Source organism: Syngnathus acus, chromosome 11, assembly GCF_901709675.1.
Source record: "Syngnathus acus chromosome 11, fSynAcu1.2, whole genome shotgun sequence".
NCBI lineage: Eukaryota > Metazoa > Chordata > Actinopteri > Syngnathiformes > Syngnathidae > Syngnathus > Syngnathus acus.
The window spans coordinates 1,604,129-1,626,733 of NC_051096.1; the positions used below are offsets into that span (position 1 = coordinate 1,604,129).

At 45.8% G+C, this 22,605-nt stretch overlaps 1 protein-coding gene and 1 pseudogene across 1 annotated transcript; one reads left to right on the plus strand and one right to left on the minus strand.

The window, feature by feature from the left end:
• Positions 1-4,371: 4,371 nt before the first annotated feature.
• Positions 4,372-6,792, minus strand: LOC119130323 (annotated as a pseudogene).
• A 13,467-nt stretch (positions 6,793-20,259) lies between these two features.
• Positions 20,260-22,605, plus strand: LOC119130285. Its single transcript, XM_037264077.1, has 3 exons — positions 20,260-20,340; positions 20,674-21,000; positions 21,172-22,605. Exons 2-3 carry the CDS (start codon positions 20,830-20,832, stop codon positions 22,576-22,578), a joined length of 1,578 nt encoding a protein of 525 aa, XP_037119972.1. The 5' UTR covers positions 20,260-20,340; positions 20,674-20,829; the 3' UTR covers positions 22,579-22,605.

Genomic DNA, 22,605 nt, shown 5'->3' on the forward strand with positions numbered 1-22,605 from the left:
GTTCGCCTCTCAACTCTATGGTTGTGGGATCAATTCTCAACCCTGGTGACCATGTCGAAGTGTCCTTGAGCAAGACAATGAACCCCAAATTGCTCCACGTGGACCTGGCAGCGCCTTGCATTGCATCAGCCTCCAATTTTGTGAATGGGCGATTGTGAGCCATTGTAAAGCGCTTCGGGCACCAAGTGGTGTAGATAAAGCGCTATACATATGTGCAGGCAGTTTATATTTTATTTTCTATTATATTAATGAAGGAGGCGGCACGATGGAGCACTGAATAGCACGTCCGCTTCATAGGTCAGAGGGCGTGGGTTTGATTCCAGCCCTCCCTGTGTGGAGTTTGCATGTTCTCCCCGTGCTTGCGTGGGTTTCCTCCGAGCAGTCCGGTTTCTTCCCACATCCCTAAAACATGCATGGTAGGCCAGTGTTTCCCAGCTTTTTTCATTCACGGCACACCTTTTCATTGGAAAAAATCTCGAGGCACACCACCAACAAAAATCTGTGAGGTGTTACACCAGCTTCTCGCGCCTGAGTGGCTATCACAGTCAAGGTGTCTCGACTTGACTGTGCATTTTATGTTAATGAAATATGAACAATCCAGGTTCTCCGGTTGAACTTCATGCTCTGCTTTCCATCGGACCACAAATGCACCACAGCCGTCATAGTGTCACTGTTAGCAAAAACACACAGCAACACACACATAAACTGATTACAATAATCGGTAATTGGTTCCAAGACCACCCGCGATAGGTGAAAATCCACGAAGTAGTGTCACCCTCTCATTTTTAACATACATAATTTTTTTGTGTATCAATAAATGTATATTAAACCATATAAGTGCATATGTTATTACAACATTAAATAATAGTTTCAAACATGTAAATTAGTATAAATGACATACAGAAAATAATGTTTGAATAATATAAATATGACGGGGCGGCTCGGTGACGCACTGGTTAGCACGATCGCCTCACGGTTAGGAGGGTGCTGGTTCGATTCCACCTCCGGCCGTCCCTGTGTGTAGTTTGCATGTTCTCCCTGGGCCCGCGTGGATTCTCCGGGCACTCCGGTTACCTCCCACATCCCAAAATCATGCTTGGTAGGCAAATTGAGCACTCCAAATTGTCCCTAGGTGTGAGTGCAAGTGGAGATGGTTGTTCATCTCTGTGTGCCCTGCGATTGGCTGGCAACCAGTTCAGGGTGTCCCCCGCCTACTGCCCGATGACTGCTGGGATAGGCTCCAGTACGCCCGTAACTCCCGTGGGGACAAGCGGTACAGATAATGGATGGATGGATAAATACGTGTGCGTGCGTGCGTGCGTGTGTGTAACATATGTAGATGTAGCTAAAGTATACATACTGTAAATATGTTTTTAGAACTCTTTTAGTATGGTTGACTCCTTTCGGCTTTTCCCCGAAGGGGTCGCCATCGCGAAACACCCGTCTTTGTGTGAATTTACTCAATCTGTAAAATGAAAAAAAAAAAACCATGTAGTACATTTTAAAAATACTTATCTCATCACTATTTTATTATTTACCTGATAAATAATCTATTTTACTTATATTTTTAAAAATATATTTCATTATAATAAATTGCTTAATAAAAGAGTCTGAAGGTTTGTAAGGGCTCAAATTCATCCAGACATCAACTTTCATGATGCGACTTTCATGATGCGACTTGGTAACCACTGACTTGATTTATTTAATTGTACAAAACCAAAGTGAACAAACAAGGGACTTTCCACTTGGGTCAACCATTTTGCATTTCAGCTCTCAGTCCTGAAATGGCGGAGTGGCAGGCTTTTTGCACCCAATTTCCTCATTCTTGCCTAACCCGGTATCTGGTTAATTCCTCGCTTGGTGCACGGTACTATACGAAAGGACAACAATCAGTCGTGCACTGCACAAATCTGGCCTTTATGAAAGAGTGGCAAGAAGAAAGCCATTTCTCAAAGATATCCATAAAAAGTCTCGTTTAAAGTTTGCCACAAGCCACCCGGGAGACACACCAAACATGTGGAAGAAGGTGCTCTGGTCAGATGAAACCAAATCGAACTTTTTGGCCACAATGCAAAACGATATGTTTGGCGTAAAAGCAACACAGCTCATCACCCTGAACACACCATCCCCACTGTCAAACATGGTGGTGGCAGCATCATGGTTTGGGCCTGCTTTTCTTCAGCAGGGACAGGGAAGATGGCTAAAATTGATGGGAAGATGGATGGAGCCAAATACAGGACCATTCTGGAAGAAAACCTGTTGGAGTCTGCAAAAGACCTGAGACTGGGACGGAGATTTATCTTCCAACAGGACAATGATCCAAAACATAAAGCCAAATCTACAATGGAATGGTTCACAAATATGATGCGACTTTCATGATGCGACTTGGTAACCACTGACTTGATTTATTTAATTGTACAAAACCAAAGTGAACAAACAAGGGACTTTCCACTTGGGTCAACCATTTTGCATTTCAGCTCTCAGTCCTGAAATGGCGGAGTGGCAGGCTTTTTGCACCCAATTTCCTCATTCTTGCCTAACCGGTATCTGGTTAATTCCTCGCTTGGTGCACGGTACTATACGAAAACTGTTGGTCAAATATTATAAGCTACAAACAGTGCAAGCCAAATTATTAACTTTTTATTTTGATTCTGTGATTTGCAGGAGAAAAAGCATCAGTATAAATTCAGCTTGTAAATGCATGTCAGTGCTTCTGAAGGCCTAGAGTCACATAGTTCAAGTTGAGTCTCAAGCCAGGCCAGTCTCAAAATAAGCAAGGTACAAAACGTTTGAGGCAAGGAGTGTCATGTCACCTAGTTCAAGTCGAGTCTCCGGTCTGCAGAGCCAACCAAGTATACAACCTGGCGCACATCATCCAGCATTATATAAGAAGTTCAACATCATTTATGTATGTAAGATAGGGGTTCACGGTTGTACCTATTCATGATGTATAGTGTTAATGCTTTGCCTATGTTTTTGATTGTGTTATTCTGGATCACAGTAAACAAATCCATCCATCCATTTTCTGTACCGCTGTATCCCCACGGGGGTCGCGGGCTTGCTGGAGCCTATCCCAGCTGTCATCGGGCAGTAGGCGGGGGACACCCTGAACCGGTTGCCAGCCAATCGCAGGGCACACAGAGACGAACAACAATCCGCACACGCACTCACACCTAGGGGCAATTTGGAGCGCTCAATCGGCCTACCAAGCATGTTTTTGGGGACGTGGGAGGAAACCCACGCGGACACGGGGAGAACATGCAAACTCCACACAGGGAGGGCCGGAGGTGGAATCGAACCCGCACCCTCCTTACTGTGAGGCGGACGTGCTAGCCAGTGCGCCACCGAGCCGCCCAGTAAACAAATCAAGCCTTACTATTTATTTCTTTGCAGAGGATAAGAAATATGTTCCTGTGTTGTTATAGTGTCTGTCTACATGTGTTGATGCACCGTTTGTGTTCAATACCACCACCACCACCACCACAAAGAAGCTATCCGTTTAGCCTATCTATTTATGGCGGTACCCTTTATGTCAGGGGTCACCAACTCCGGTCCTCAAGGGCGCCAATCCAGCCTGTTTTAGGTGCAGCCCTGCAACAACAGACCTGATTCAAATGATCAGCTCATCAGCAAGCTCTATTAAGGCTGATAGCGATCCTGATTGTTTGAATCAGGTGTGTTGCAGGGGGGATACATCTAAAACAGGCTGGATTGGCGCCCTTGAGGACCGGAGTTGGTGACCCCTGCTTTATGTGTTAACCTAGCAGACGTTGAAGTGAAGCAACCAAACGTAGAGTCATGTCTGGGAAAACAATGAAAGATGTCTCAACGTCACCACAACATCATGTGTATTTATATACTACATATATAACTATTTCTGAAAAAGTAACATTAAAATAACATATTTCACCACATTTATATCGTGTTTTATTGACACATTTGATTGACACTTGATTGATGAAAAATGGCAACTGCTTTTTCTTTCAGAGAGCAAAATTTCAAGCGCAGCGGCAAGTATTTTGCTTCACTTCTCATCGTCTTGTTGAACCTCTTTAGACAGCCAACCTGTTGAGGGTGACTCAACACCACCTCTGCTGGTTGCAGTCGAGTAGCACGCTCCGTTTTGGATTTCCACATTGGCATTGATCGTTGAACATGTTCAGCCCCAGTTCAAATAAGGGCAGTCAAGAACCTCACCTTCTGAGAAACGTGTTAGTTGTTGATTAGATGAAGACCTGGGATCAAATGACATTTCAAAACAGGAAATACAATCAAACAAGAATGAAGCTTGTTGCTATCGTTGTTGAAACCACCCAAAAACTTCATTTAACAGAAACATAATTGTTGTTGACTTGAAGTAAAAAAAACACCAACCTTGACATGGCTGCCTTGTTTTTGTGGCTCAAAGGAAGCAGAAAACGTTTTACTTACAAGCTTGAGAGTATTTGGCTGAAATGAAAAAAAAAGGAAGAGGAGATTTTTAATGGTCACAAACAATGTTCTCTTTGGATGTTCCTGACGGAGCAAACATTTGTGTCGCTCACCTTGTTTGCTTTTGAGACACTTGGCAAGGACCATCACCGCCATCGCCACCAGAGCGAGGACCACCAACGGGACGGCGATGGCCACTGCCGTCTTCTTCCTGTCTTGCTCTTCTTCACATGGCAAAGCGCAAAGAGAGACATGCCAATGACTCGTGAGAGCCCACAGCCAATCGGATGTGTCTGAGCTCACCCTGGATGCACGCGTTGCTCAGGATGCTTCCGGCGTCCAGCTTGATGACGATGTCTTCCGAGACACCGGCCATCTGGAAAATGCATTCGTACTCCTGCTCCGCGTCGGGCGTCACCTCCACTTTCAGGTCAACCGAGGTCTGGAAGTTTCCGTCGTGGTTGGGGAGGGTCTCCCCCATCTCCACGTCCTCGTGGATCTCCTGGCCGTCCTTCCTCCAAAAGAGGTCCGAAGTCCTGGGGTAGAAACCCGTGGCGTGGCAGGTGACCGGAGAGGAAGGCATCTTCTGCAGGAGAGACACCTTGGGAAGCTCTGCACACAGGGGCAAAGATGGAGGGAAACGTGTGAGGGCACAAAAGATGGAGAGAATGTGAAGGGAGGAAAGACAGAAAGTGTGTGCGTGAGGTTGAGAGAAGGCGTGAGAGAAGGCGTGAGAGGACAACGTACCGGTTCTCATCAGGAAGTCCCTCCTGTTGCTCACATGCTTCTTGAAATCAGAATGACACACTTCAGTGGAGAAATTATTCTGGGCTTCATTGTACCTATCCTATTTGGTCCCACTTCAATTTGGTGATGAAAGCTTGTGGATGTGCTGCGGTCCATGTCATCGTCTTCGCCTCAAATGATATGAAATCTTCTGCATCGTAACGGTTGTGCTACCAACCATCAACCTCACAAGTCTCATCGTCCCATTCACAGCAGTTTATCACCTGAAACATGTGAACACCTGAAATGATCGCACACAAGATTCAGTGATGATAATCAGAGAGGAGCCAGCGGTGAAATGTCTGTTTATTAGTCATGAAAAACAAAATTAACCAGCATATGAAATTAATTTTACGAGCGGACGCTTGGACGTAAACAAACCAACAGTTTGGTTGAAGCGCTTTTTAGCGATTTCAATGTTGACTTTCATGACCTGCTCATACCCAATACTGCCCTCCGTCTGTCTTTTCCAGAAGTGCGGATCATCTTCTGTGATTTTGTTCACCCAGTTATGTTTCACTTTCGTTTCCCTGTGGTTGCTGTCAAACTGCTGAATCTCAACGCCGTCAATATACGCCACCTCCAAGAACTCTGGTAGCTTTGCAATTTGAGAGCATGTCAGGAAACAATTGAGCGTGTGAATGACTGAAAGACAAACACAAAAATGACACCCATGATCTTGATTTGTTTTTACATTAAGCAATCTTGTGCAGTTTATATTTTCAATGATTCTGTCTGCAGTTGGAACATTGCAGCACTTGACATGTTGGAGTTCATGTTTATCCAAGCGCATTCTTTTGCTCAAACCTGTCAGTGAATTGCCAATTGTTTGTTTTCTGCTGGTTGTTGATAAATATGTTCCAGTGGGATGCCCCTCATCAGCGATTTAAATCCACTTATGAAAGAAATATAATTACATAACTTTTGCCGTTGTCTTTAATTTGCCAAGAAAAAACTATTCCAATAACGTAATTGATCATATATTGTCTATTCAGGAGGCTACACAATGGGTTTTTTCATTATGAAAGATTAGATACAACTTTATTGCCGTTACTGTGAAATGTTCATTATTAATTGCAAAGATTCTACTGTCGAACATTTCATTACTGTACTTTAGCTGTACTATTATTAATCAAATGGATATTCATGCAGGTATACATCACCTTGATTTGTGTCACTTTTAAGTTTTTCAACTTCAACAAAATGTTCCAAAAGTTATAATCAAAGCATTGTGTTCCCGTCTAAGTATAAGAAAACGAATGTTCAGGTGAAAGAATTTTCTGCTTATGAAATGTAGACACAGCAGACATGTGAAGAAAATGTAACCAAACAAAATAATAATAAAGGCGTCAGTTCAAAATCAAGAGCGTCAATCTTGAGGATAATAAACAAGCAAAGTACAACTTACCAGGCGCTATGCTGTATATTTGCACGGCCGCAACAAAGAATACAAGTAAATTCATTCCAAGCATCAAGTTGTCTTTGCGATTTTAGTCAAGCGTGGTATTTGGTCAAAGTTGCCACTAGTGACTAGTCCGACTGGCGGGCGAAGAAGTACAGAAAACAGCAGACGCGCTTTGACTACTTCCCACTTAAGCCAATCGGAGTTCAGCCTGGCGAGTACGAGTAGCCGTTACGCAGCGGCACGGCGACTAACGGTTGCCAGCAAATGTATTTTGTTGACTTGTGTTTGGTGTATTCCCGAGAGTATTTCATTTATGGTTATTTAGTATAGCGGAACCGTTACGCGCAGTTAGTTATGTAATGTGTGCCGTCTACGAGTGTTGTGTGACGTCAGAGGTTGAGCGTTGACTTACGTGTTGTATTTCTGTCTGTTGCAGAACCACACACACACACCCCACAAACCACACACACCCTTCACACGTGTCACACAATACCCTTTTGCCAATTTGCCTGTATGCCTCTATGAGCCACAGTGCCTGTTACTTTTTTGCCAATAATTCAGTAAAGCAATCAAAACTGAACCACGTCTTCCCTCCTGTGTTCTGACCGACACCCGGGGGCGAAAAGAGCATAACCATCCGAGCCAACCCCTTATACGGTCCTCAGGCTCCCCAACAATAGCAGTTTGCATTATTTTATTGCAAAATTGTTCCTTATTCAGATTTGTTTCAAGACTACAGTTACAGTTAGACCTCACTTTGATGGTTAATGCAGTTATTGCAATTTTGTTGTTTTATAACAGTAGATTGGTTTATTTACATTTCAGAAACCAGAAGCCATTCATTTACAAATGTGATCGCACTTTAGTTTACATATTTAAATGTTCAGATATTAAGATGTGATAGACAGTTTTTGCATGATTTGAATGAGGCAAAATAACATGCTTCTTCTCTCGAATATATTGTTATAATCATTTGTTTCAGATGTACTGTAATTATAAAAATTAAATTTGGTGTTCAAAAAGTCTTTTTTCAAACTTGAGTCTTGAAAAAGATGGGGTCGTCTTATAATCAGGGTCATCTTATATTCGGGCCAATACGGTAGTATATGTACTTCCCGTTGCCGCAAACAAGGTTAAAGCCAACGTAAAATGTCCACAGTACCTACATGAGGAAAACTTCACGTTACTTCAGTAAACACAAAATACGACATAAATCACAGAACAAATAACACAATGACATACAGATGTACACGCCATCATAACATTATAATGAGAGCCAGGGCCGGTTCTAGGAATGCACATAAGAGGGGGCAGTCAGAAATGTGAAGGGGGCATGTTTTTTTTTTTTTTTGTTACACATTTTTATCACAGTTTGTGTTTTCATCACGGCAGTTGTTAGCTGTCTGCCCAGATCTCAACCTGGAGAAGTGGATTGCACTCTGTCAGGCCTCTACACTAAGACCTGTCCAGCTTAGGTGTCCCACCTGAAGACTAAAGCTTCTGCTGGTATAGCTCTTAGGGTCACTGAGGCAAGCAAACCCCCTGACCACAATAAGGTGGCAATCCCTCAGGGGGGGGAACTGAAAAATAAATGAAATAAATAAATGAAAAGTAAAATAAAAATACCATTCATCCAGATTTCAACAGCATTACTGCTACTGCTTTCAGTACATGCAAGAGGAGCAACACTTGTTTTAAATGCTCTGAAAAAAGGATGCATCTCGTAGCATTAACTCTCTCTTTGTGAGCAGCTGAATGGTGGAGTGCAAAGTGACGTTTTGAGAAAAACATCTTCTTTATTTATCTACTGAATTATTTTTTAAAAATTATTTCCCTGAGCAGTTTGAAACAAAACTGTGCAGAGGGGCGGGGCTACACGTAGGGGTCCGCCAGACACCGCTCATTTGTCCTCAGTCTGTTAGATGCAGTGTACAGATGTGCTTGTGACTTGAGAAACGCTCCCAGTGGGTAAAAAAACAGCAGACTATTTCCCATTTGACTGCACAAATATATATATATGAATGTTATATTAACTATTATTTGAGTTGTTGTTAATCATTAGTTATATCACGGGTCGCTACGACGAGTTTAGTGGCGTTTTTACTGCCTCTTCCAACTCCTACCGCGCTGACTGTAACTTGACACTCTCTGGCTGAGTCTTGCCTCATTTGCATACTCACAGTGATTGGATGTTTACGGAGGGGCGCGGACTCCTGACAGCAGGCTGTGTGAGGGAGGACACACACTGCACCGACATGAGAGAAGAGAGGGGGCGGATTAACGTGTGTTTCTATCAGCGGATTTTTCACTTCTAAAAGTTTGAGGGGGCAGGACATCTGTTTGAGGGGGCGTTGCCCCCTCTTGCCCCAGCGTAGAGCCGGCCCTGATGAGAGCACAAAAATATCAACACCCTCCCTTGCTCTCATCATCCCAAAACAGTTTCACTGAAGACTTCCTCAGTTTCCCAAAAAAAAACCTTTTGAATTTGTTAATTCTAATCCTAGATACTGGTTTTGATTATATGTCAGTGTTGAGCTTCGCACCGTTGCATCGTGTGACTCGAAGAAAGAGTGCGTTGGAGACAAAAGAAGCTTTTTAGGCTCTTCATAGCCGCTTTTATTCGGAACTGTGTACACACGCTCACGGTTTCCTTCCAACTCGCATAGGCACACTTCCGCCCCCTCAATGTCATACATAACACTGCATCTGAGTACACAAACATGAACTAGGCTTCATCTTAACACCCCCACTTGTACTCAGAATGCACAAATTCCTCTGTTGGCTCACAAAAGTACTGTGATAATTTGCTTACTACAAAGCATAAGTCTGGACGTGTACATGTTGTTAAATATATGAGGCTGCCAACTGCCTCTCTATACATTTTGGCATCATCCATCTTAACAGCATCATCAGTATAACACAATTTTTGGTCACAAGGAGTTTCTCTTGGCTTGCAGTTTTCCATTTTGAATTTTTCCAAAATCTTGTGTACATGTGTTTCCTGTGACATTTTCACACATCCATCAGATATTTTGAAATCGATACCCAGAAAATGCTTGAGCTGACCTAGATCTTTCATCTTGAATTTTCCTGAAAGCATCATTTTGACATCCTTAATTATTTTCTCATTCCTGGCTGAAATGATCAAATCATCTACCCAGATTATCAAAATCACCTTTCCTTGTCCGGTCTCCTTTGCATAGACACAGTTGTCTGCTGGGTTTTGTGTGAAACTATTTTCCGTTAGGCATTCGTGTAGAACCCTATTCCAGTTACGGCCAAATTGTTTTAGACTGTACAAAGATTTTTCCAGCTTCCACACAAGACTTTCCCCTTCTTCACAGCCTTCTGGTTGATCTGTGTAGATCTCGTAATCAGTTGGGGCGTGTAAGTAAGCCGTTTTTACATCCTTTTGATGGATTAGCATATCCTCCTGGACTGCTTTCTGTATCATTACTCTCACACTGGTTAAATTTGCTGTTGGGGAGAATGTTTCACCATAATCTATCCTCAGCTTTTGACTGTAACATTTTGCCACAAATCTTGCTTTGAATTTGTCTTTACCTTCCATGTCAGTCTTTACAGCATAGACCCATTTACCCCCCACTGTTTTTGTGCCCTTCGGCAGAGTAGTTAGAGTAAATGTGTTGTTTTCTTTTAATGATTGTATTTCTTCATCCATAGCTTTAACCCATTGTTTCGAGTTAGCTGACGTGAAGTTTGCGGATGACACCACCATGGTGGGGCTCATCTCAAAGGGGGATGAGTCTGCCGACAGGGACAAAGTGGTGCAGCTATCGGAGTGGTGCGGAGAGAACAATCTGCTCCTAAACACGGCTAAAACCCAAGAACTGGTCATTGATATTAGGAGGAAAAATAAAACGGACATTCCACCAGTTATCATCAACGGGGTCTGTGTGGAGAGGGTGTCCTCCTTCCGTTACCTGGGAGTCCACATCGAGGAGGACTTCACCTGGAGCGTGAACACCTCTGAGCTGCTAAAAAAGGCCCAGCAGAGACTCTACTTCCTAAGGGTGCTTAGGAGGTACAGCATTACACAAAGACTGCTGGTGTCCTTCTATCGCTGCTCCATAGAAAGCACTTTAACGTACTGTATATGTGTTTGGTACTCCAGCTGCACTGCAGCTCAGAGGAAAAAGCCCCAAGGGGTCATCAACACAGCACAGAAGATCGTTGGCTGCCCTCTCCCCACACTGGAAGACCTACACAGTCTCAAAAAAACACAGAACATTCTGAAGGACACTTCCCACCCTGGCCACTCCCTTTTCGAACTGTTGCCATCAGGCAGACGCTACAGATCAATTAGGTCAAGGGCTAGCAGATTCGCCAACAGTTTTTACCCTACAGCGGTAGTCAAATTAAATGCCGCTAAAAAAAATGATTATGTCTGTGTATGTTCTTCTGTGGATTTTTAGCTTGTATTTTTTTATCTTTTTATTCTATTCATTCTATTTATTTTTTATTTTATGCACTGATCGGTTGGCACTTTTTAAATTTCCTTGTACATGTGTGACAATGACAATAAAGATCTATTCTATTCTATTCTCATTGCTTCTGTGTATGTGTATGGGATACCACACATTGCTGTAGCAGTAATCAATTGTGAGAATAATCTCATCACTATCATCGCTGTCTGTTAGGAAATCTTTTAAGTGACTTAGCTTACTCCTCTCTCTTACAGGATATCTCCCACTGACAGGTTCACTACTTGTCACTTCTTGATCATATATATCAGATGTACCACCTTGTGGATTTTTGTCTTTTACACTTGACTCCTGAGACTTCTCCCTGTTCTCGTTAGCCTCTTGTGTACGTCCGTCCTCCCAAGGGTGTCTCCATCTGCCCTCATCGTTTGGTTCTATGGTAACCCTCTGTGTCTGTTTCTCCGCATTTTCTTTGTACATAAATTTGACAAGTCTGTTTCTGAACCTTCTCAGTGTCTGGGTGGTAAACCAAGTATGCAGGGCTGTTTTTGTCACAGCCTACAAAAAGACCTATGTCACACCTTGAGTCGAGTTTGGCCTTGTTTTGTTTGTATGTGTAACACTCAGACCCATATTTTTGCATTTTGGACAAGTCTGGTATTTTACCTGTTAACATCTGTTAAGGGGTTTTCCCTGTACGCTTGCTAAAACATCTGTCTCTCACTATGGCTGCTGTTTGGACTGCATAGTTCCATAGACATTTAGGTAGATTACGTTCAACTAGCATGCATCTGCCTATCTCAAAAAGTATACGCCAGCCCCTTTCAGCAGTCACCGTTTTGGTGGGGTGAGTATGGCGCTGATGTCTCATGTCTGATACAGTTCTTCCTCAACAGAGTTTGAAACCCTCTGCACATGAATTCTGTACCTTTGTCTGACCTTATACACTTTATTGTCTCATAAGGTGCTGTATAGTCTAAAAACTTTTCAGTTACCTGCACAGTATGATTTTTTTGCTTTAAGAAAGTATACTAACACTGCGTTTGAATAGTCATCTGTGAATGACTGCACATATTTGTAACCATCAATAGAATCATTAGTAATTGGACCTACTAGGTCTGTATGCACCATTTGTAAAGGAGACTCCGCTCTTGCATCAGGGTTTAAAGTATTTACCTTAATTTTCATACCATTCACCACATTCTGTAGTTTGAGCACATCCTCGTAGTTGCAGTGGCCTAATATTTCGTGCCATGTCTGCATGTCATGACAAGTATTACATTGGTCAACATCATCACTCTCAGTGTGTAGATAATACAACTTGCCGTATACATAGATGTTGAATTTTGTACCGCCTTTATATATCAGCACGCTCTGTCCTTGCTTGAAAATGACTGTTGCTCCACAGGCAGTGGCTGACTTGACCGAAAAGATGTCTTGCGGGTAGGAGGGTATGAACAACGCATCCCTCAGTGTTGCCCTGCACGGTCGTCCTGTGTTGTCCACCAGGATCACCTCTGCAATCCCCTTACGCTGAGCAACACCTCTGCACAAGTTACCGTCTGCTAGCTCAACACAGTGCGTATCCGGTGTCAAGTGGCATGGTGGTACAAGATGTTGTAAAATTGGGTATCGAATTTGGCCCAGGCACATTGGCTATCCCAAAACATGCAGTAGTTCAAAAATTTCATCAGGAGATGGTGTTAAAGCTTGACATAGGGGTGACCTGATGGAAACTAACAAATCTAATAAATTAAATTGTTAGCAACTGGGAGGACACGACCTGTTCAAACACGTAGCAACACACAATTTTGGAATATGAGTTTGCCATGCCTTAATTTTAAGCTATAACAGCTAGAGCAATATCAATATATATGTTAAAGTTAGAAGAACCCATTATTATGGCTAAGTATGATTATGTGTTAAGATTGATCTTTACTAGACAAGATATATGTTATTAATGTTTTATCCAGCCTGTATTTAACATTGGTGTTCCATCCATACCTGAATGTATTAAGTTGAGAGGAGACATCAAGCCCGAATAGTTTTTTCTTTTTTTAAAGACAGAGAGCATTCTGTCTGACATTGGATGAAGCAAAATTATGAAATAAAGACATTTCAATCCCAAAGTCAGGAAAACTAGTTGATTGGCTGTGTCAAGACTATACAAGTATTTGCACAGGAAAATATGAGAGATTAAGTTATATGAAGTTGAGACAACGAGAATTTTGATTAATCTATTGGTAGTTATTTTGTTGATCCTTTTTTTCTTTTGGGGGAAGTGAGTGGGTTATCAGAATCCTTGAGAGAGGAAAAACAGGACACAGCTGACTCGAAAAAGGGAACTGTCGGCAGCCTTGACTGAGACATCTGAGGCCAGCTGACTTAGAGGAAGCGGAACATTTTCTTTTTCTTCAAAATTTCAAACATTTTTGCTGTAAACAATCAGGAGATTATTGGAAAGTGACTGAAGAAGATTTGCCAGCAAAAAAAAAAAAGTTGTGGAGGCAGTCCAATTGCCACAAAAAAAGCTATATGCACGTGTCCAGCACACACACACACACACACACACGCGCACGCACACGCACACACACACACACACACACACACACACACACACACACACACACACACACACACACACACACACACACACACACACAAGACTGATGAGATGTCAAAAGGAAACGAGTGGCAGACAGGCCCTCAGAAGCAGACACTGCAAAAAGAGACGAATCAAGAAAGGATGGAGACCTGAAAGCCCATAGGGGCTTCATCCCTAGGAGGAGTTACCGACGCCGAGGAAGAACGCCCGGCGACGCACAAGCAGGAGAAGTCACTCCTACAGTGCTGGAAAGACTGTTGGAGGTTGTGAACAGACATGCAGGAGGCGTGAGAGTCATAACCGACAGCCGTTATGGTGAGGAAGCCCTCAAAGACGTTCTGGCCATTTGGGAAGAACATGGCTACGGGGTTGTCTAGGAAGACCGGGTGGGCCGCTGGTTAAGAATCAAGGTTCATCGATACTTGAATGAGTCATCAAAACCTTTAAATTTGGATATATCCGTGACAATATGGGAAGTTGCTCCAGCTTCGACCATCATCCCTTACTTCGTGATGATGCGCGCTGGGTGCTGGTCTCTCCCGATGTCCGTGTCCTTGATCCTAAAGGCGTAGTCCGCTGCTTCCCATCCTGATCTGTTGCCGCTCTCATCTGCGACTTTCCTTGCGCCATCTTGGTTCTCCTTACGTCTACATGTGGTGTTGTTGTGGGTGTCTTTCTTGCAATGGCCGCACCAAGTCTTTCGTCGACATGCTTTCGCCCGGTGACCCTTCATTCCACACTTGAAACATGTTGTGTTGATATCTTCATTTCTCCTGTCCCATGCACTTGGCTCTGCGGGTCCCCGCCCGGCTCATGAAGTAGTGTGCATCACATTGTCGCTGGTCTCTGCTGTAGTTAGGATCTCTGTAGCTTCATAACTACGCAACTTTGTTTTCAATTCGACAAACATTATCGTCTCTTCATGGTGTGCTATGTTTATTGCAAACGGTTTGAATTGTTCAGGCAAATCCATCGTCTTCTGTTGCTACGGCCCCGAGACGGAGTCCTCCTCCGCTGCCACCATGTTTAAAGTATGGTGTTATCAGAAACAAGGCACACACTCTGGTCTCAATTCAACCTGTACACTACGTTGACTTTGCTCCAGAAATCGAGCAGAGAGATGGTACCGGACTACATCATCAGGGCGGAGGCCAACATTACGGCGTTGCGGAACGCAGATGAGACGTTCGCCAGCTTACGGGGCTGGCTGTCCAACCGCGTAAGTGCCATGGTATCTGGATGGGCCTAGAGGATGGCGGTCGTGAACCTTGCCCACTGTGTGGTCAACCGATTCACATGTTTGCTCCGGGGAAATCTGTTCGTTACCTTGGGGTCGGTGTAGTGCCGTGGCTGGGAATTGTCTCTCCAGATTTGGAAATCCAAGTGTCGGAGGGGATTAAGAGGATATCACAGTTGCACACCTGTACTTCCTGCGGAAACTCAGGCGAGCAAGTGCTCCTCCAGCCGTCATGACTACATTCTACCGTGGCACCATTGAGAGCATCCTCTCCAGTTGTATCGCTGTGTGGGGTGGTAGCTGCACTGAATACAAAATGAAGGCCCTGCAGCGCATAGTGAACACGGCTGGTAAGATTATTGGTGCTTCACTCCCACATTTACACCTCCCATCTCACCCGCAAGGCGACCACGATTGTGATTTGTTTGATCTTCTGCCCTCTGGGAAGAGGTACAGGAGCCTGCGCTCCCGCACCACCAGACTCACCAACAGCTTCATACTCCAGGCTGTTAGAATCCTGAACTCTCTCCCCCATCCTGCGTAACGTTCAGTACTTTTGCGCTATATTCTGACTGTCTGCTGTATGCACACTTGTTCCATTTTTGCTTCTCTTATTTATTATGTTATTTGTTTATTTATTATTTATTCATCGCTCTTATTTATTCATTGTTTGTGCCTTCTTGTTTTTACTTTCTGTGTTGTTTACTTGTATGTATATTGTGTACTATGTCTTGTCACCATGGGATAGTGGGAAACGTAATTTCGATCTCTTTGTGTGTCTTGACGTGAAGAAATTGACAATAAAGGAGACTTTGACTTTGACTTTTGATATGTCTAGAGTGAGGTTTTTCTCCCGCAACAGTCTCTCCGTCATCCCTGCGGTGTAGCCACGACACACAAGCCGATCCCGAATGAGGGAGTCTCTCAAAGTTGCATGTTTTCGCCAACAGTCTCAGTTCCGTGAGATAAGTGTCTATATTTTCGCCGATGCCCTGACTTCTAGTGAAGAAACGGTAGCGTTCCACAATCTCATTCACGACGGTGTTACAGTGATCATCAAACTTTGTAATTTCAGATAGACTGTGGGGCTACATGCAATGTTATTCCAATTGACCTGTTGAACCCTGACATTAAGCTGGAGCATACTACCACAGTGCTAGTTATGTATAACAAAAATAAGGTGAGGCCATTGGGGAAATGTAAAATCAAAATTAGAAATCCATGAAATCACAGACAATATCGCTTGGAGTTTCAAGTGGTAAATACAGAGGGTGCAGTGCCACTCCTGGGCAGGAGTGCCAGTGAGGCAATGAAGCTGATCAGAGTGCACCATGAGAATATCGTGGCTATAGATGAGATAGTCACGACAGGGAAAATCGCAACAGAAAAGTGGACAATGGAACAAATTAAAACAAGCTATGCCGACGTGTTCACTGGAGATGGATGTCTGGAAGGAAAATATAAAATGGAGATAGACAGCAACATGAAGCCTGTACAGCTGCCAAAGCGACGGGTCCCTGTTGCACTGATGAAACCGTTGAAGGAGGAGCTCACAGACCTGCAACGCAAAGGAATAATCACCTCTGTTGACTGCAGCACGGACTGGATCAGCGCTATGGTGGTGGTACAGAAACAGAATGGCCAGCCAAGAGTCTGTATTGATCCTAAACCATTAAACAGAGCATTGAAGCGCAGCCACTTCCCACTTCCAACCATTGAGGACATCTTACCCGACTTATTGAGAGCCAAAGTGTTCACAGTGTGTGACGTCAAGAGTGGAATCTGGCATGTACAGCTGCAGGAGGAGTCCAGCTATTTAACGTTTGCCACTCCCTTTGGACGTTACAGATGGCTGAGGATGCCGATGGGAATAAGTTCAGTCCCGGAAATATTTCAGCGAAAGCTCACACAGGCCTTGGACAATATGCCGAGTCTGTACATTGTACAAGTCGTTAGAAACCATTGTTAAAAAAAAACTACTGAGTGCACCGAAAAGACTGCAGGGCATGATGTTGCGCATTCAGAGGTACGACGTGGACGTTGTGGACGTGCTGGGGAGAGACGTGCTATTGGCTGACACACTCAGCAGAGCCTATCTTCCAGAAAGCCTGCCTGTGGAGGATGAATTGGAGACTGTCAATATGTAGGCATTCTCTTGGCATAGGATGAGGTGTGAAGTGGGCCTCAGTTGAGCGACAGTGGGGCTGACGTCAAACACCATGGTCACTATGGGAGACGAATGCCTCGAAGGAAGCGCGGGCAAGTGTTTGACGGTCGAACTCCAATGTTCCCCACAGGAGAGCTTTACCGATGAGGTGCGTGATAGCATAGCCCACCTTTGCTTCGCAGATGGCCATTTTTTCGGAGTCAAGGCGTGCAGATGCAGCTGACCCGGATGGATGAGTGGGGGGGCAGACATAGTGCCTCCGCCGGCTTGCAGGGCCTGCTGGAGCAGCTGAGAGAGGCTCTGGTGGACCTGAGCCGAAAGTTCCTCCAGCTGCGCCATGGTGCACTCCAGTCGCTCCCTGGAGAGCAGAGGAGAAAGGGGGGAAAAAAATACTAGTGCGCGCCGGTCGTGAAGTCATCAGATGATGGCTTCAGGAGAATAGCAACCTCCCTGTCTTAGGCACCTACAGAAATGGAAACGCCACAAAACATTTGACGATGCAACGGGTTGACCTGACCCTCACTCAGCTCGGTTCCGGTTGAAGCCATCTTGTGCCCAAGGTGGCATTTCTGCTACAGCAGTTGGTGAGAAGATACCAAATGCACTGTGGCATGTCTGAGTCACCCAGAGAACTAATTGTGCTAAAATCTAGCAGCTAGATAGTCTGCTGGCTACATACCGAGGCATGTCGGCTCTTTTCACCCACACCGCACCAACCCTAACCACAACCCTAACCCAAGCCTAACTCTAACCATACCATTAACCTCTGGCCTTAGGTGTGGTCAGTCGAGTGACCCGTTGTCCAAAACGGGACAACGTCAAAGATGGAATGTCCCGACACGTGTGTGGGGAGAGCTGATGGCAAGAATGTAGTTGATCAAGAAATGCCCTAATTGAGGAACAAGGAATAAATAAAAAAGACAATGACACAAGCAATTAGCTACTTAGAATAACTCAACTGGAGCTTGTGCTGTGAACCGAAGTGTATGCCTTCATGCAGTATTTCCTTCTTCAAGTTCCCCACTGAAGGCCTTGCTTCTACAACGCAATATTTTCGTATTATGGGAGCGCAACCACGGCAGCTGTCAAATGCCATATAAAAGGCCTTCTCGACAAGGCAACTTGAACACCGAGGCATTTCACGAGAAGTTGAGCTCCCCTCATTTGTACGGCTGCAGTCGAGTCGAGGAACTCGCTAGCCAAGTGCCCCTGTGGCAAAGCAAAGTGAAGGGGTCGTAAAGAGCATTTGTCCGTAAAGCTAATTTGAGACAGTCTCCAGTAGACCTGATGTTTGACATGCTTTTGGGTACCCTCGCAGTGTTCCCGGAGCCTGCCGAGGCAAGGCGAGTTGAGGAGAGGCCGTCCATTCAACACTTGAGGACACGTCTGGATCCAAATGGAAGCTTTGGACTGGATGTGTGACCGCCTGACCGTCCATTTGAGAAGCTTGTGCGCAGTCCTCGCCAGGTGACAGTGCTAGATATTGTCCCAGTTCTTCATCTTTAATGCACGCTATGGTAATTGCCAGGGGGCTGCCAGTTGAACTATTTCTTGTATGCTGTGAAGCCTTTTTGATTGCAGAAGAAGGTCTATCCCCCACCTCCAAGGTTCCTATTCTTGTACTATTCTTGGCCATCATCCTGGAAGGGGGCGACTGCCTAATGTCACGATCCGTCTCCATTCGTTTCCTTGTTTTAATGTTGCAATGGTTTCTTTTCGCGTCGCCCCTCCTCTCCTGTGTCACCTCAATCAATCTATGTAATCGCCGTCACCTGTCTCTCGTTACTTGTCATGTATTTAAGTCCTGTCTGCGTGTCACCCCCCGTCGGATTGTTCTTGTTTTTCTAGTCGTTTGTCTGTCCTCGTCTTTTTTCTCGTTTCGTCTTTCTTGTTTTTGTCTTGTCTTTCTGTTCAGTTATTCTCGTCCCTAGTCGAGCCTCTATAGTCTGACTTTTGAGTTCCCTCAATAAACCCTGGTCCAAGCTGCATTTGGTCGCCCAGCTCCATTCATTCCATGACACCTAGCCTGTGTGATAATGTGTGACCTTACAGTCTTAACTGAGATCAACTTCTACGTATGAGCCAAGAGTGTCATAGAGAAGGGAAAGCCAGTGAAAGCAAAAGAAAAGTAAAAGTAGTGGGCATTAATTACTAATTGATGGATTGCAAAAGAATGTGCCTCGACCGGACCCGTGTCTTGATTCTGAATAATTATTCTTCTAAGATGAAGGAGTGGCTGTGAAAATACTGGGCCTCACCTCACGTGGGTTGAACGCCAGTTAAGGTTACGTGAGAGGTGATAAAACGTGGCGAAACCAAAAGCTCCACTCGGGCAGTGGATCTGACTGAGCGCGGTAAGTACTGAGAGGAGTCGAGTTCCTGTTGCAATCGCGCAAAAGATGTTTGAGCAGCGACATGGAAGATAGACATTGAATTTGAAGCCGTGTGTGTGTGTGGGGGGGGGGGGGTAAAGATTGTTATTAAGGCAGCATTAAGTGCATCAAGGCTTTGGTCCATGTGTTCTGACAAAACATCTCGAGTGCCAGGTATAGGCAGGCGCTTTTGCTGTGTGCTGTAACAGCGGACTTTGTTACAAAGGGCGTGAGCGGGGCGTCCGCTCGCGCTCCGGCTCCCTTCGGGGGCTTTGCTCCCGCTCGCCGCGCATCCCTAATTGGTGACAAGGCTAGACTGCACTGTCGACCACAGTGTTTTCCTTTGCGGCAAGGACGTTGACACAGCCGAAGCAAAGCCCTCTCTGGGTTCTGTCCTTCTGTAGAAAGACAAAGCCGGACAGGTCGGCTTTCAGCTCCATGTCTGGAAATTCCTCACTCTCAATCTCAATAGATTGGCACGCTTTCCAGGTGTTACGCAAGTTAAGAAAAAACTACGTCAGGTCCAAGGGCTCCCTAAGCCTATTGTGCCAATTTGCCACTGTTGTGCCAATTTGCAAGCTTTTGGTAAAGGAGCAAAGTCGACTGAAGTTCACCTTGTACCCATTTCCCCATTTTATCATTTGTACAGCAAACAACAACTCCCTTTGCTTGGGCACTTCAGAAACCGGAAAAGCACAAGGATGAACATAAAAACTTTTGTTGCCGTCATTTCATTATTTGGTAAGTAATCTGACCAGACGATTGTAGTAGAGAGCTTTGTGTCATCATGTAAGATATCTGACAAAACCGGACAACCGAAACAGGAGCCGTTGCTGAGGGACTTCAGCAACATGGGAGAGTGCTCCTCCAGGCGACGACCACCCCTGACAATAACGGTCCTGGCACTTCAACCACCAACAGCTCAGAGTCAACCACCAATGGCACAGCCACTACTGTCATAGTGACTGAGACCATTGCACAGGTGGTAATTCGAAGATCAGCGGAGACAGCGGTAGCGGCTTTTGCGACTGCCGCATCGACAGCAACGTTATTGGCCAGCTCAGTTGCGACGGCAACCGCCGCAGCCTCAGGGAGATCCTCACGAGCAGAAGCTGATGCAGAAGAGGCTTTGGCCGCTGCGGAAGAGGCGGCCGATATGGCGCTGGAGTTTACGCAAGGCAAGATCAATGCAGCAGCGGTTGCAGCCGCGGTGGCCAATGCCGCAGACGCGTCTGAAAACGCTGCAGCGAGAGCACAGGGAGCTGCGCTTGGAGCGAGCGGGGACTTGTCCACACTGGCACTCCAACTGTCACAAGCGGCACAAAATACAGCAACCATTGCCAGGTCCGCCGCAAACACATCCGCCTTAGTGGCCGACGTGATGGGCAGACCAACAGCAGAAGAGGTACAGGTCACCATACAAGACGCCAGAAATGTCAACCAAGAGGCCGAGTCGGCAGCACAAGAGCTCCGAGCTTTACTCAATTCGGAAGACCTCCCACCAGATGTTGACGTTCGCGTCCGTCAAGCCATCATGGCGGCTGAAAGTTCGGCCGCGTCGGCAGAAGAAATGGCGGCTCAGGCACAAGTTGCACTGGACACGGCACGACAAGCTGCGAACCTCAGCGGAGAAGATACGGAAGCTGAATTAGCCAGCCAATTAGCAATCCTCCAAATCCAAATGGTTGCGCAAAGTGCAGCAGCAGCAGCAGGAGCAGCAACAGAAGCTGAGCAAGTACCGAGTGACGCTGTCCAAGCTGCAAGACAAGCCTCCCTGACGGCGGCGGCCGCGTGCCTCGCCGCCTCTGCGGCGGGCGTCACCTGGGAAGTCACTGGAGCTGATCTCAAAGGTGTCATCATCACCACTTTGGAAAGGGCGAAGGAGGCAAATCTTGCCGCCGGGATGGTTGTCAATGAAGGCACAGAACCGCAGAAGGCTAGAGATGCCGCGGCCAGAGTCGCAGACGCAGCAAATGTGATGGCCAAAGCGGTGCGAAATGCTTCGGATATCATCGATGACAACGCGGCGGAGGTGTCGCTGAATGCGGCGGAGCTGGCCAGCGAAGTGGCGAATGGATCCGTTGAATTTAAAATCAACGCCGAAAAGCTTATTAACTTGTCCAGTGATGCTCAAAATGTCTTTGATCCATCCAATGTGACAGATGAATTGATGCAGGTCATGAAGGATGCAGCGGAAGTGGCAAAGGCGGCAGAGGCTGCAGGACACCAAGCCAGTGAGACAGTCAATTCATCAAGCGCTCAAAGTTTAGTGATTGCAACAAACATACTATTAGATGACGCGATTAGGATGGTGAGAAACCTGTCAATATATGAAATGATACTTACTCGAGTATCATTAGTGGTCAGCTTGACGGCCTCGGCCGCGGCGGTAAGTGCAACGTGCTCGGCGGCTGCGGCTGCGGTCGGAGCAGAATCGGCAGCCAGAGCCGCCTTGAGCGCCGCCTTGAGCGCCGCGGAGGAAGCGGCGAGCGCCGCCACCTTGCTGAGCGACGATAGCAAGAACCTGAATTCCGCAGTGAACGCCGCAGTGAACGCCGCAATGGCGGCGTCCCAGGAAGCCAATAACGCCGCCCAGGCAGCCATGGCGGAATTGCAAAACGGATTGGCCCTGGACACCCTGGCCAACCTGGCCGCCGAGGTGGCCCAAATGGCGTCTATGCTAACGAACTTGGCAAAAAAAATGGCCTCCTCCAAAGTGACGGAGGAAACCATAAAGGGCGCCCACCAAATGGTCAAACAAATGGACAACGACTGGAAGGTCTTGACGAGAAATGTGCAGGACATGCTGACGGGTACTCCAGAGGAATGCTGCAAGATGCTTTTGAAGCAACTGGCCATCCTGAACGTGGCGTTCATTGCACAGGCGACCATGGAGGCCGCCAACCGGGCAGCATTTTCTGCTGTGAATGATACTCCCAACATACTGGACTCCTTTCCAGGGACCAACGTGGCCACCATGATATCTCAGGCGGGAGTGGCGGCCTCCACCGCCAAATTAGCCGCGAAAGCAACGGACACGTCACTGGCCGCCTCGGCAAAATCAAGTGGCGCCCGGATGTTCTCACTCAGCACCGCCGCCTTGCTCGCGTTTATATTTTCAATCTTGTAAATATGTACATTATGGGAGGAAATTTAC